This window comes from Mycteria americana, chromosome 3, assembly GCF_035582795.1.
Source record: "Mycteria americana isolate JAX WOST 10 ecotype Jacksonville Zoo and Gardens chromosome 3, USCA_MyAme_1.0, whole genome shotgun sequence".
Classification (NCBI taxonomy): Eukaryota; Metazoa; Chordata; class Aves; order Ciconiiformes; family Ciconiidae; genus Mycteria; species Mycteria americana.
The window spans coordinates 11,586,148-11,600,804 of record NC_134367.1 but is presented as its reverse complement, the minus strand read 5'-3'; the positions used below and the strand labels follow the sequence as shown (position 1 = coordinate 11,600,804).

At 39.4% G+C, this 14,657-nt stretch overlaps 1 protein-coding gene across 1 annotated transcript; it reads right to left on the bottom strand.

Moving 5' to 3' along the window:
• Positions 1–267: 267 nt before the first annotated feature.
• On the bottom strand, positions 268–14,426 carry LAPTM4A (lysosomal protein transmembrane 4 alpha). The gene is made up of 7 exons (XM_075497867.1): positions 14,218–14,426; positions 7,001–7,121; positions 4,683–4,759; positions 4,471–4,593; positions 3,052–3,147; positions 1,536–1,634; positions 268–1,051 (listed from the first exon to the last, which is right to left on the bottom strand). Exons 1-7 carry the CDS (start codon positions 14,314–14,316, stop codon positions 977–979), a joined length of 690 nt encoding a protein of 229 aa, XP_075353982.1. The 5' UTR covers positions 14,317–14,426; the 3' UTR covers positions 268–976.
• Positions 14,427–14,657: the final 231 nt, after the last annotated feature.

The following is a 14,657-nucleotide window of genomic DNA, read 5'->3' as shown; positions in this document are numbered from 1 at the left end:
TTTTCCCAGCTTATGTATAAGTAGCAACCAGACAAGTAGAAGACACCCGAGTACTTGAACTGCAAAGGCTGCAATACAAGCTTATACATGAAAGGGAATTCATGTCCTCCACCCACAGGAGGACTTCTGCTGAAGAACACAGATCAACCACTAAACAACCTGTAGGAAGCCAGTGTTCGCTAAGCTGCATGTCTGTGGGACTACCTGCAGTACACTGAAGCACTTAAAAAAACAAACCAGCAAACAGATCAACCAAGGCTACTGGTAAACATTTCTTAAAAGATTTATTTAAGTATCATTTATCACAAAGAGGAAAATACATATAAGATTAGAAGCATGCAACCATCTTCCACATTTCAATTTTTTTTTTTTTTGCATTCTCAGCACATTGTAATACAACTCCTGTGCCACCCTCACTTCTTCCTGAAATATACGGTGTTTCAAGACATAGGATAACCAAAAAAACACAATAAAGGTAAGATAACATATGAGAAAAGTGCAAAGTAAAAAAAAGTCACATATATACCACATTCAAACCCCCTACCCCTCCAAAAAATGGATAAAGGCAAACTGTCATTTTGCTGCATGATCAGATTGTCTTTATGAACTACTTTACAAAAAAATTAATATAAATTAAGGGCACGATCCTGCAGACACTTATAATTGTAGCTAACTTCAATCGTAGATTGGCTCAGTTGGTATTATTAAAAGCCACAAGTTAGTCACATGCATAAGTTCTTGCAGCATAAGGCCCTAAGGCAATAAAATGTTTAAGAGCATTAAGGAGAACAAAAATTAAAGCAAACAAAATCACTCCCAGATGCGTTTTGCTTAGTAAGTTTATATCAAACATATTTTGAACAGAACAGTTTGCTCCTAAAGCCCTGAATATTTCTATTACTTAAGCAGTTTTGCAAGATTAAAAGACAAAACCCCCAGGAAGCTGGTACAGATGTTAATTAACATAAAAATTGCTTCAGGCAGGTATGTAGGGAGGTGGAGGTTCCTTCTCAGGCATCTTCACTGCCATTTCATAGGTTGGCAGAACATACTAAAAAGAAGACATTTTGAAGAGATTAATGCAGAAGGTTTAGAAAAAAAACAGAACAAGAACATACATGCCCCATTAGCAACTTAATCCTCTGTTGCAGGCAAATGTTTTTAAGAGCTAGTGAGGAAGTGAAAGAAGGTGCAACAGTAGTTTACTGCTCTGCTGAACCTAACCCTAGGTCATTCAATCCACCCCACTGCCTCTCGGTTTTGCAGAGCAGCAGGGAACATTTTGACTGATGCAATCAGAAAGCTTCACTCTATTACAAGAGCAACATTCAAAGACTTCTCTCTACAAAGCCTCCTTCTATTTTACGCGCTGTAAGAACGTAACTAAGAAATAACCCACCGTAACATTAGCTGCTTTAACTCTTTTAATCTTTCCAGTCTTTGTTTAGAAAGCTTGTAAACATATATGGATATGGTGGTTTTCTACTTCAAAATTAAACAATGCTGGTTCCTTTTATCTCAAAAAGAGGTTTTACCTGTGGAGGAGCTTCAAAAGCAGGGTACACAGCTATCTCTGGCAAATTTCTGTTGCTGATATATTTATAGCAGTTCCATACACAGTTAATTAGGTATGCCTGAAAGAAGAGAGATTTCTCTTTTTAAAGCCCTCATATGCATTAGCTGATTCAGAAATCAGATGCTGGATTACATTCATATGACAAAAAGGAGCATAAATTAACTTAGTCGATACATATCTGAGGAATGGTTGCTATTTCAGAGATTCAGCCACATACCAATGTTGTTCCCCATTTAGCTTTGCTACCATAGTGACTCAGAGAATATGAACCACACAGGGTTTTAGTAAAAGAATTCACAGATCCATTCAACTAATCTCTCTATCTGCCTCAGCACTGCTAATCAAATTAATCCTCAACTGGCTTATGCTTCTGTGGATCTCAGTCCAAACTTCCGAGGAGGAGGAGGAGAGGAGGACAGGCCAACAGCACGATTCCACTCATCCCTGAGTTAACATCACTATTTGTCCAGCTACCAGAGCGAAGGAGAGGGCACGAACACACAACTGGGGTGGCAAGGAGAAGACAGTAGAGCAAAGTAGCCTGGACTTTAAGTCAACATTAACTGCTGTAGAAAGACATACCATCATGCTCTGATGAGGATTAGATATTTTTTTATTATTAATCTGTATAACATTAATCTCTCTGAATTTTTCATTGACGAGTTAGTATGTGGTTATACACAAGGTACCGAACTTCCCAATCAATACAAAAATACTATCTACTGTATTAGGCTTCCACTCCCCTCAGTCAGACATTCCTCTTGGAGAAAGTACAGGAAATGAGTAAAAAACTTTTTCCTTACTTCATTTTTTCTTAAATTCAATCTGAATGCAACAAAGGAATATTGTCATGCCCAATGTATATTATCAATTCATTTCTCTAATATGCTTTGTCTGCACAAGTTTTTGTAATTCAAATGAATGAATCTTCTTTTTAATCTAAATACAAATAACTGGTAATACCACCCTTCAGTAGAAAGAAAGATGCAGCTCTGAATTAACCTATGCATTTCCTCCTTCCATCATCTTCCTTCCAAAACATGCACCCTGGTTTTGTTAGGCACAGTGAGAGATTTTTAAAGTTTTGTTTAGAAAATTTGTATGCAGTAACTCAATATTGTTTCACTACAAGCTTAATTACAAATATTAAATTTATCTCCACATATGCAAAAACAGGGTATTTGAAGTCTTTGTGCATTCCTACTTCCTACTCAGGAAGGTCAGAACTGCATAAACAAGCCCCACTGCATAAAACAAATTAGTTGAAGACACCAGTACACAAAATGTAAGACTAAAGTCATACCATAATTGAACATCCTAACAATTCTGCTCAAAGAAGTTCTTAACTCAGCATTAAGAAGTCAGCTGTAGTTAGAACTGAATAGTTCTTAATTCAACACTGAGAATTAACTCAGATTGATAGCATCTTAATATAGTAACTCATGAAACAGACATATGCTTAAGTTTTAACTTACCTTTAAAATGATAAATAAAACAAAGAACACCAGAACAATAAACAAGAGACAGCTGGAGTCCAACGCAAGGAGATCATCTTTGTAAGGGAAATCCGGCTAGTCAAAAAAAAAAAAAAGGGAAGGGAGAGAAAGGGAGAAGGTAAGTACAAACACTGTACAGTCACAAATATGACAGAAGGACATCCAAATTTCACACCAAATGAAACAAACTCTTGCGTAAACTACTCCCCAGAAACAACAAAAAGTGCCATTTCTCACTAGTTCCTTCTTTATCCGCCCACAAAGCACAGTATTTATCCTGCCTCCGTCCTGCAAGAACAGGTGGTCACTACAGAAGAGGGCTACCTATAAAGAAGGCTTCTACTGTCTATGTCCTTAGTCACTTCCACAAGCTCATGCTAATACAGCTTTTGTACTTATACAGCATTTGTACTTACAGTCCTCTAATGGATAACTCTTTAATGACTTAGTATTAAGTATTATATAGTTGGACCTCCTGTCAGTATTATACAGTTAGTATACAGTTATTATATAGTTATTAGCTATACAGTTATTATATAGTTAGTATTATATAGTTGGACCTCCTGTCAGTCCAACCAGTAATGTACATGTGCACAGAGTAGAAAGGAAAAAAGTTGCCCCCAAACTTCAGAGCCAAAACAAAAGAGCTTCTGCAAATTTCAGACTCTTCTCTGTCCTTTACCACAGTAACAAAGCCTCTCTCCAAAACCAATTTTTTTAATCTCTGTTTTAAAAGGATTTTTTTTTTTTAAAAACATCTACTTGAACAGATCCAAATACATGCCAGAAAGAGCTTGTGATCCCCATTAACTGACAGTGTATTCTATCCATTGAGTCTTCTTGCAGTTAAAACACAGGCAGTGTTAATGACAACTCCATTACAGTTTCCTTAGAAGGTATTGTTGCAAAATGAGAAGAGCCATATAGAACGTAAAAAGGAACCCTCAGAATCTCAGATTCCATCCCATAATGCTGTAGGACCCTACATCCTATCAATCCTTACCTAGACTCTTCTAACCCTTCCCCCACCAAATAAGGGTCAACACATTTTTCATCTGCAGTAGCAAACCTGCCACAGAACACATCACTTAAAGGGTTAGGAACATCTTTATTTCGAGTGCAAATGTAGCAGAGACAGTTTAAACCAACAACTCCCACCACAATTCTTTCTTTACTCTCCCTGGCTTTCCTTTTAGGAAGCAATGACACCTTTGGGCCTTCTACCTCTCATAAGCTCTCATTCTTATAACCAACCTAGCAGTCATCCCCTATGGCTGCTGCAGCCTGAATTCCTCTTTTGTATGCACAGGAAGGTAACTATAGCTCAGTCACTTATCTAATTAAACCGAAGTTTAATTTCAAATGTAAAATACCAATTTGAGCTGAACAAACACTTACCAACTGATCCAGGTAATCCTTGATCCTGGGCAAGTAGGTTAGAGAACTGATGGCAACCAGACAACTGAGCACAAAGTCAAAGAGTTGGTAACAGAAAAATGGGATCAGCCAGCCTACACGATGCTAAGGAAAAAAAAAAAAAAAAGCAGCAGCCTATAATATATTTCCTTAAAAAATTCAAGTTTAAAACCATGTACTATAAATATACTTACAGCGATTGCACCGTACACCATCATTGCACTGATTGTGAACATGAGGAGGGAGATAGCAAATAGAACACAGGCATTTTCTGCATTAAAAGAAAAACAATAAGCATCAGTCATTTCCTGAAGTTGTCATGCTGCAGCTGACAGGTCCACAAGCTCTATCCATTACTATGATCTGTTCTCACTCAACTGTTTCATCTGTGCAGCAACTGAACTGAGTAACTCTGACCTCTCCTAATGGAAAAAGATCTAGTTCAAGAAAACCAGCAGGCGTTTGGAAAAATCCCTCTGCCTTAATCAAAAGCCTGAACAAAGCTCAGACACATCAATTAGAAGCCTGACATAGTTTGATAGTAATGCAACATAATGATGCCGATTTGCAATGTATGTCAGTGCTAAAAGTATGTGGATGATTAACTTTACAACTGGTAAGAATTTTAAGTGAAGCTAGCACAGCATCAACCTTTACACTTTAAAATGGTGTGATTATGTAATTCGGTCATTGGCAGTGGGAGCAGCACTGCTCCTTCAATAACACTAAGGAAAACAGGAAGTCACTGTGTGGAAGGTATCCCGTTATTTACAAGAAAAGGCAGTTGAACAGAAGCCAAATGGTAGCAGAATCCAGGACACTCCTGGAAACTGAATTATAAAGATTCTCCTTGTGCATCACAGCCACTGATGACAGAAGCACAGCTGCTTTCCACGAGTTAGATTATACTCGTTCTCCTACAGCAAGCACAGTTTACATTTTTAAACACAGAGAAAGAAACCAGCTTGAGTCTACAGATGTGGTAAGCTAATGTTTTTAGCAATACTGAAGCCAAACTGTTGTGGTTCCCATGCTTGAAACACATGATCTGAGAATCGTAGCTTCACTTTCTAGTCTGCAACTGATTTGAAAAGATACACTGTAGAAGCACTTAAGTACCCAATTCAGTACAAGATAATAGTATCTACATACACAGATGGCATCAAGGAGGAGGTCCTCCCATATCTGAAACGCATTGTGTCAATCAGAGAGCCCTAAGTACTCAGCAATAACCAACAAGTGTGGTTTTCTTCTGAGGACTTGTTACTCACAATATCCACACGCACAATCAAAATTGTAATATCCCTTCATGCACACAAAACCCTCTAGCCCATAGTCCAACACAGGAAACAAGAATCTTCAAGTCAAAAGCATGCGATAGCCATTTTACACTAAAAAGTGGAGAAAGCACCTTCAGAAGCATCTCTCAGTCATGTAAGCTTAAGGCTACCAAGTACACTGACATTTGCTACAAAACATACGACATTTTACAGCTATCTGCTGTAATTTTACTTAATATCTTGGCTTTATGAAGTATTTGGTCGTTGTTCCCACTCTCATTTCATTACTAACAAGCGTGAGTTATGGTCACAGGTCAGAACTGACAGATCCTCAACTCAGGTCATGAACAACTAATATGAAGACTGTAAACCAGAACTCTCAAAAGCCAGGTTTGTGCTGTACTATTTCTCTTTGCTCCAGACTGGATATGACCCTCCCTAAATTTCAGTGTAATATAACAGACTTAGACAAGACACATTAGAAGTCCCACACTCAACATATTTTTGCACATTTAAAAACAAGAAAAACAAAGCATGTGCAAAAGTTTACATGTCATGCTACAGTTAAGAAACTTGGTCATTACAGGCAAAAGTCTGACACTGATTACACTTGCACACATCATACACTTAATCCGTAACAATAGAGCAGAAGTAGGTTTAATTCTGTTCATCATGCTTTCTCTTCTATTTCTTCTGCATGTCAAACTTTTTAGATAAATACTTTGGTTTCACTCAAGTACTTGGCATCCTAATTTTTCCACTGTTGTTAGAAAAATGGCATGGTTTTCCTCTTAGTAAACTCCTACACAATAGCTGTAAGTGCTTTCCTTAAATCTATGAGGATCACCAAAAATAAATAAAAAAAATTTAAAAAATTAGTTTTCTGCTTTTTGTTTTACTGACACAGCAAGTATAGTAAATGTTTATGGAGAAAGTGAATTAGAGATGTTCCACACATAATTCAACCCTGAAAGCATTAGAAGGCCAAGAAATCTTTAGAAATCCTATTGTTTAAGATGCTTAGGAGCAATATGAAATAAAAGTAATATTCCATATGAGCTTTTTTTTATTCTTGTAGAAGACCTCAATCCCAGAATAATTAAAGAGAAATTCAGAAAACAAGACCACCACATTTAAAAACTGTACGCATGTATTACACACTAATGTAAGGCAAATACACCATGATACTGCATGCTTTATTTTCTAATCAAACAGCAGAGTTATACACCTACCAGCCATTCTCTCAGAAGCATAGTAATTTCCAATGACTTCATACTGGATATCAACAGTTGGCACTATATTTGGATGAGTCACTTCTACCGTCAACAAGATGCCCATCAGCAAGTTCACCACCTGAGAAAGATCACAGTTACCTAAAGGTTATTTACACTGCAACAGCTATGATCTTTTTAAGGACACACTAAGAAATCTTTTATTTCAGTTAGAAATAAACTCTTTGCTTTGCCTATATGTGGAAGGAAAAAAAAAAAACCCACAAAACCACAAACCCAACTTACCATTAAATTTCAAGCTGATTTAGTTAAACCACTATAAAAAACCCAGAAGACCACTGGACACTTTTAACGAATCACAACTAAATAACTTTGCAAATTAAGAGGATGGATAGGGTTTGGAAGGATTCAAATGCCATAATTAAACTGATGCTGCATGATGAATGCACAGATATGTGAACTGGAAAACTGGAAACAGTTAGAAGAGGCCAGGAAGGAAAAGGTACAACAAGGGACACAATGAGGGACATTTGGAGAGAGTCTCTGCTTTCTACAACAAATTGAAAAGCAGCATTAATTTAATGCACAAATAAGGTACTGCACCCTACTCTTTCAAATCGTGCTGGGGGGCAAGCAGTACAAGGGGATGTGCAAGCATCACACAGTAAATACTGAGTACGAGGGAAAACTTCCACTACAGCTCCAATCCTCAAATGTAGCTTGCTTCTTGGTGTCTCCCACGTTACAGTTTTAACACAGCAGGGGAGAACTGGCTCCCTCCCCTTCCTAGATCATTTATTAAAACCTCATCAGTCTTTATCAGAAAGGCTGCACAAACACAGGTAAAGTTAAAAGAAATCTCACACAAAGATTGAATCCCAAAATTTGTAAGCAGTCAGCATTGGCTATGTGCTTACCAGTCCTTCTCCTCACTTACACTGCCATTGAAGACTACTTCTGCTTCCCCATTTTGGTAAAGACCAGAAATGCTTTCAGTAACAGTAAGAGCTCAAAGAGTCAGAAGTAGCTTAAGCCTCTGCAAAATTGCCTTCACAGCATTTATAACCTATTCAGGGTTTACAGGGGCATAGTTTCTGTAACTAATATCTGGAGAGACATGCCAAAGAAAAAAGTTGCATAACAAAAAAAGGTCATGATGGTATTTTCAAGCTGCAGTCGTTTTCCAATCAATATTCAGTATGATCACCACCACCGGCAGGATCTTTTACAATTAGCCTCAAAAGAAAAAAAACAGACTGGTTTGCAGTTTCTCACAACTTAAGAATATTTGCCAGATATTTCTTCTTTTACTGGCCTGGTTCCAGGAGTCAATGATAGTAATAGTGGCAAGTCTACGTACAACTACTGAAGTTTTCAGTAAGGAAAAAAAGCTTTTGAACATTCAAAAGGAGTTTTAGCTTTTAAGACTCACAGATCCTACAAGCTTCCCCCCCACACACAAAAAAAAAGGGGTTTGTTGGGTTCCCCCCCCCCCGGTTTAGATATATCATGGTGATAAGCTTGCTTACACTTTCTGCTAAAAAGAACCCTTTAGTGAAATCAAAGCTGATCGTTTTGTAGAAATGCTGTCATGTCATCGTGTATTATACAACCTTATTAGAAACTCCTGCTATTTTCAGCCACTTGTATCCCCCATTTTATGCCTTGGAATGTAAAATATAATAACTAGTACAGCTGGCAGTAAAGAACTAAGTTTAGCCACTATTATCTTTAGCCTTGGAATGAGCATATTTTCCCCCTCACAAGATACTTCTTACAGGGCAAACTGTCAAGTTGCTCATCTGCCACTTGTCTAAATCTTTTACTTTGCTTCACCATTGTTCAAAAGTATAGAATACTGTATTCTCTCACCACTCCTGTTTCATCCTTCTCTACTCTGGCTTTCTGCTCTCAATGTATTTTCAAGCCTTCTATTTCCTCCTCCTTCTGAGTGAACTAGGGGTATCAACCTATACTTTGGAAAATAATTTCTTGCTCTATACTTGTTTTAAAAAAACCTATGTCAAAGTTCAGATCTCTGGCAGTTGATCTGATTGATTTCTACTTCATAAAACACAGAGAGGCATGTTCAATTACAGCTAAATCATTTATTGGTTATACACAGTCATCATTTTAACGTAAATAGTGATAAAGTTCAGGACAAAAGACAATTACTTCCATAGTGAGTTTAACTGCCAGGATAGGCTATCTGCCTCAAGATAAAGAGCAAGCAGCATTTGAATGAATATGGAAGTACTGAAGAACTTGAATGCCTTGGAATTGTGAGAGTGTGATCCTACATCTGTCACTTTTTTTATTTTCATCCTATCCGTGGTCCTAATTTAGCATACAAAAGTCCTTAGTAATTTCACTAGTTACTGAGCGCAGTTCAAAGTATTAAAGCTTTATGTTCTTAACATGAAATGGCGTGCAAGGAAAATAGGAAATTAGAGTAATTCAAAATCCAATCTATTAGGATCAGTGAGACAGAATAAAAATACTAACTTAAAAAAATCCAAACAACAAACCCAAACCTCTGCCAATTAACATGCAGGGTTTCCAGTACTCCATTACTGCTATTTGTGAATCATATCACAGCACTGAGCAATTCAACATATGGATTTCAATTAAGAGTTGCCAACAACTCCAAATTTGTAGTCCTTTTAAGCACAAAGCCAGAGCCTGTATTTTAACTTCTATCATTCTTCTTTCACAAAAGCTTGATAACAGCAAGACCAAGGCTTGTTTCACCTTGATAGTCAACGTGACTGGCAGCAAGAGTATGATTTGGATTGCAAAGCATCGTCAGAGCTTAAAAGAATATACTCACTGCAAATAAAATATATGTCCACAAATGGTCTACATGGAGAAGTTGTCAGAAAAAAATAGCACAGGTACGCCTCAGAGTAATCTGAAGATTAAAACCACCATCCCCCCCAAAAAACCACCAACCCTGACAAGCCAGCACTCAATGGATAGCGCAGTGTTCTGAGGTAACACCTCAGAAATCCCAGCAGTCCCCATTCTAGTCTTTTTTGTTAGGAAGTAAAAAAATAATAATAAAAAAATAAATTACACACTGCATGTTCAAGTTCTCGTTCAAAAGACTGTTCCATTAAGCTAAAAAAACCCTTAATTTAGTTTTGTAGTAGTTTAAGAAATGTATTTTACTCTTATAATTGGGATAATAGAGCTTAACAGAAGTTTGGTGGAGCTTATATCAAAATTTAAAAAATCCAATAACTAGTATTAAAGTAGAAAGTGAGCAATTATTACAAACTGGTAACAGAAATATTAGCTCCCCATGTGATCAGAATTCAAAAGACAGTGGGACTATAACAAAACCACTAATTAAAAAGCTAATGCTTATCTCCATGGTATATACATTTAATGCCTAATCATGTAAGTGCTCTGAACATGAAGTCTAGGTTTCCCCAAGCACTCTGAGTGACTAAAAGTCTTGGACATAAACAAGAATTCCTACTTATCATTTGCTTAGTTCCTTTTATGAGTGGGAAAGGAGAGGGAAATTGCCTTGCACTACTACACTTTCTCATTTCATCTCACTTTTCCAGTATTTTTCCTTAAACACGTTCCTGAAGAAACAAACCAAGATGGGGTTTTTTGTTGTTGTTGTTTTGTTTTTTGTTTTTTTTTTTTTTTTTTTAATTATACTGAAATAATAAAAACTGACAAAGAATAACTTTAAATAGGGTATTTCAGAGCTTCTAACACTGTCAAGATTAGGTTGAGACCAGTTACATTCCTTCATTTCTGGAAATCTTGTTCAGTGAACAAACAACTCCAGAGATCATCCTCACCCTCCTGCTAACCAGTAGCAATTGCATCATTTTGACTCGATTGCTGAAGTTCGCTGCCAGAATGAAACAGCCACTCCCTCCAAAACAATGTTATAACTTTTAGACTGTTTATTGAACTCTGATCTGATTTTTGCCAGTGCAGTGTTCATACTTCCGGTTTCTGGAAAGCGCTGTGCCTAATAAGAAAGTTTACAGGAAGAAACAAACTTCAAAGCCACATGTTTGCAATTATGGAGCTAGGAATAGGAGGTTTCTTTTTCCTTCCTACATAGAACAGTAGCGGGTGTTGCAGAGTAAACCAAATTGCATTAGTCCTGGAACTCAAGTATGAGTCCGCTAGAAATGTTCTTAACTTGTCTTTTTCCAAATACAGTTTTATCTATTTATCAGAAACAGTAGCAGCACACGGACTGAAGCATGCTTAAAAGACACAGTTTGATCACACAGCATCAACAGCAGACATTTTAGAAGGTAACGTCCTTGCTCTCTCTAGATTAACAGAAGTACACAAGGACAGTGATATAACTGTTTTAGTGAGGAGGTGAGTTAATTAGATGCAAGATTTAAGAGTATACAAATAAGCAAGGAATAGGAAAACGCCTAAAGAAATGGTTACATAAGAGTAACGCACGTGTATTAAATAGCCAAAACTCTTATCTGACTAAAACATCTGGAGTAGATTGCTACGAGACTCCATTTTATGTTTGGTATCAAATTCCTTCAGGACTGCACAGCACAAGAACACAGTCTGTCCGGTAAACACAGGCTGACCAAGATTTTCAGTAACACAAAGCTATTGTTGAACTACGCATTCTCCCCCACCAAAAAGCTACCTCCCTTGGGAAAAAAAAAACCACCAACAAAAACCCACCACAAACCAAAACAAAAACAACAAAGAAACCCCACACAGACAGTTATTACTATTTGTCCCACTGTAACTTACAAGCACAGAATATTAAACTGATTTCGAAGTACTTATCACAAGCTAGTGTCTGAAAGACTGAAGTTAGTGATATACTTAAATGGTGCATTAACATGTCTAACAACCTGACATACCCTAGGCCATTTAATTTTTTTTTACGTTTGTCAGCAGAAAGATAAGTTTAATTTTCACTGTCCAAATTGTACTTTACCTCCAAAAGGTATGAGTTATAGTTGAATTCCGATTTAAAGCATTAGGCAAGACCACCTAAGACTTCATGGTAAGACCTTATTTCAGCTCAAACATCTAACAGTTGTCAGACTTAAAAGAGTTACCACCTTTTCCCAGCTGACAGCTGGGAAGAACTGGATAAAAATTTTCAATGCATAGTTTAACAAAGTGTTTGATACAGTTTATAGAAAAACACAGCTATGAAGTACTTTGCATGCACCCTGCTACCCTGAACTCAACTATATTTTTCCCTCTAGCAGCCTCAATCCATTGCATTTACAGGACATCAAAGGAACACTTTGCCTCAGACACCACTCCACCTCTGAAGCCAGTCACCTCATCAGGTGTATGTGGAAAGTATGCCTGACCAGCATACTTTTCACTGTCCATAAGCACTACAGATATTTGCACAGATTCAGAAAAGAGGAAGAGGTGCTGCATCCAGGCAACAAGATGAAACTGAAGGACAGCAAGAGAGGTAGAAGCTGGAAGTACTACTGGGTCTGTGGCCATGGAAAGCACATCCCTGCCCACCACCCCCACCAAGTTCCTGGGTTTCTAGATAACCCCGCGAACAAGAAACGAAAGTGGGGAAGGCAGTAAGGTACATTTGTTTCATAACAAGGATGAATGTCTCCTTACTGTTAACAATTTGTGCTTTTACTTGAAGTACGAGAAGCATATTCTTGATCTCCTTCCATCAGCACAGGGTAAAACTTCTGGAAGTTTTGCAGGTTTCCAGAACAAGTCTGACGTTCAGTACTGCCATGGATCTTACTTTTCTGTTTTACATGAACTAATAGTAGAACTTAATCAACACCAAGACATTTTTTCCAATTTATTTTTGAAAAAGAAAAATTAAAAAAATCAATTTCCTAGAGTTTAGTTACACTTCCCACTCCCCTACCTTGCTTTTTCTTCCATTCCTCTCTCCTGCCATTTTATTGTTTGCCTGTAATTTTTTTTGTCAATGGAAGGACCAAGATGAAAAAAAGTAAAGGATCTCCCCATACTTGCTAAAGATAAACCATAAACTCTCCAAACTTAAATCCCCATGCCTGTAAAAGCAGTTTCTGTGCATGGCTCCTTCACATCAAGGCCTAAAAATTCAGCATTCTCTATTTTTACAATCTGGGGAAGGGTGAAGGAGAATACAGGCTTTGGTTACAGCTTCAGGAGAATAGAAAAGCTATGATGCAATGTTTTTAAACTATCCTCACATTTTTACTGCCCATGAGGGTAAGGGGAAGGAAGGATAAGGAAATGACTTCAATAAAGGGGAACTCAGTTCCCCTTTAAGAGAACTAAGGGAAGTTAAGGCTCCGGGCCTTAACTTGCTGATACTGTTTTCACATGTCTACTTTACTCTAGTTCAAAACTATCTTTAATATTTCAGCTTCACCACCACAGCTCTTTCTCTGAAAAAAAGCACCACCAGTCAGAAAACAAGAGGTGTTTTGGAAACTAAAACTTTCTATCGCTCCTCAACCACAGTATTGAGAACACAGCATACCAAATAACCAGGAACTTCCCTTTCCACAGAGCTCTTCAAGAAGGAGAAGTCATGTTCATTTTGAAGACCCTCACCTTCCTCTCAGAAGTTACATATTACTCGGGGGAACCACATCTTACCATCCTATTCCCAACATACCCCAAATTCCAGTCTCCCCAAACGTTAGCATCTCCTCTCTTACCAAGGACACGTTCAGTTCTGTTTGAAACATATAAAAGACCCTACACCTCCAATCTAAGAAAAGGAACGGGAATAGTAGCAGAACCTCTCGGAGACCCAGGTTAAAACGCTCAGAACTTTCCCTTAATTTTATTTTTCTAACCATAACAAGGGAGGCCGCCAATGGACAACTGGGTTTAGCAAGCCCGAAAACGGACCCAGGAAGGAGAGAGGCCCGAACCACGCCGGGTGACTCAAGCAAACTCGTGCAGCTTCCCCCACACGGAACAGCACAGGGGACAATCGCGACGGCTGGCACGACGAGAGCCGACTCCCGAAGGGGAACAACTCCCCAGGCGAGGACAAGGGAAGCCCCGCTGCGCCCGCCACCACAGCCCCCTCCGGAGCCCCCGCCCCAGCCCACCGGCGGCGCATGCGCACTGCCCACTCCGCGCCCACCGCTCCCGCTCCTAAGCTGGGCAAACGCCGAACTCCCACACATGCGCGCTGCGCACAACCCAAATCACCGCCCCCTCGGCGGCGCCGGCTGCCCCCCACGCCAGTTTCTCACCATGTACCAGGTGCCCAGGATAATGGTGCCGGTCCGCACATGGCAGCAGCCACAACAGCGGGTACTGTAGAAGCGGTCCCGGCTCCGCTTGAACGTCATGGCGGCAGCAGCAGCGGCGACGCCGACCTCCCGCCTCCAGGCCTGCCGCTCGCCCTCTCCAGCCACTTCTGCTCCAGCTGAGGGCCGTAAAACCTTCGCGCGCGCGTCACCGCCGCTCTGGCCAACCAGGCGCCGACAGCGGACGCGCGGGGGTGTGCCTGCTGGAGGGCGTACGCGTTGCCGCGGCAACAGGCGATTGGCGGCGCCGCAGGCCAATCACAGCACCGCTGGGTGCAACGCCCTGTCTTCACCTGTGGCGGCGGGGGGCGGGGCGGGGCTCACCTGAGGCGAGGCCTCTGTCCGCCATGTTGAGAGGGAGCCCGTCCCGCCACAGCCCCCTC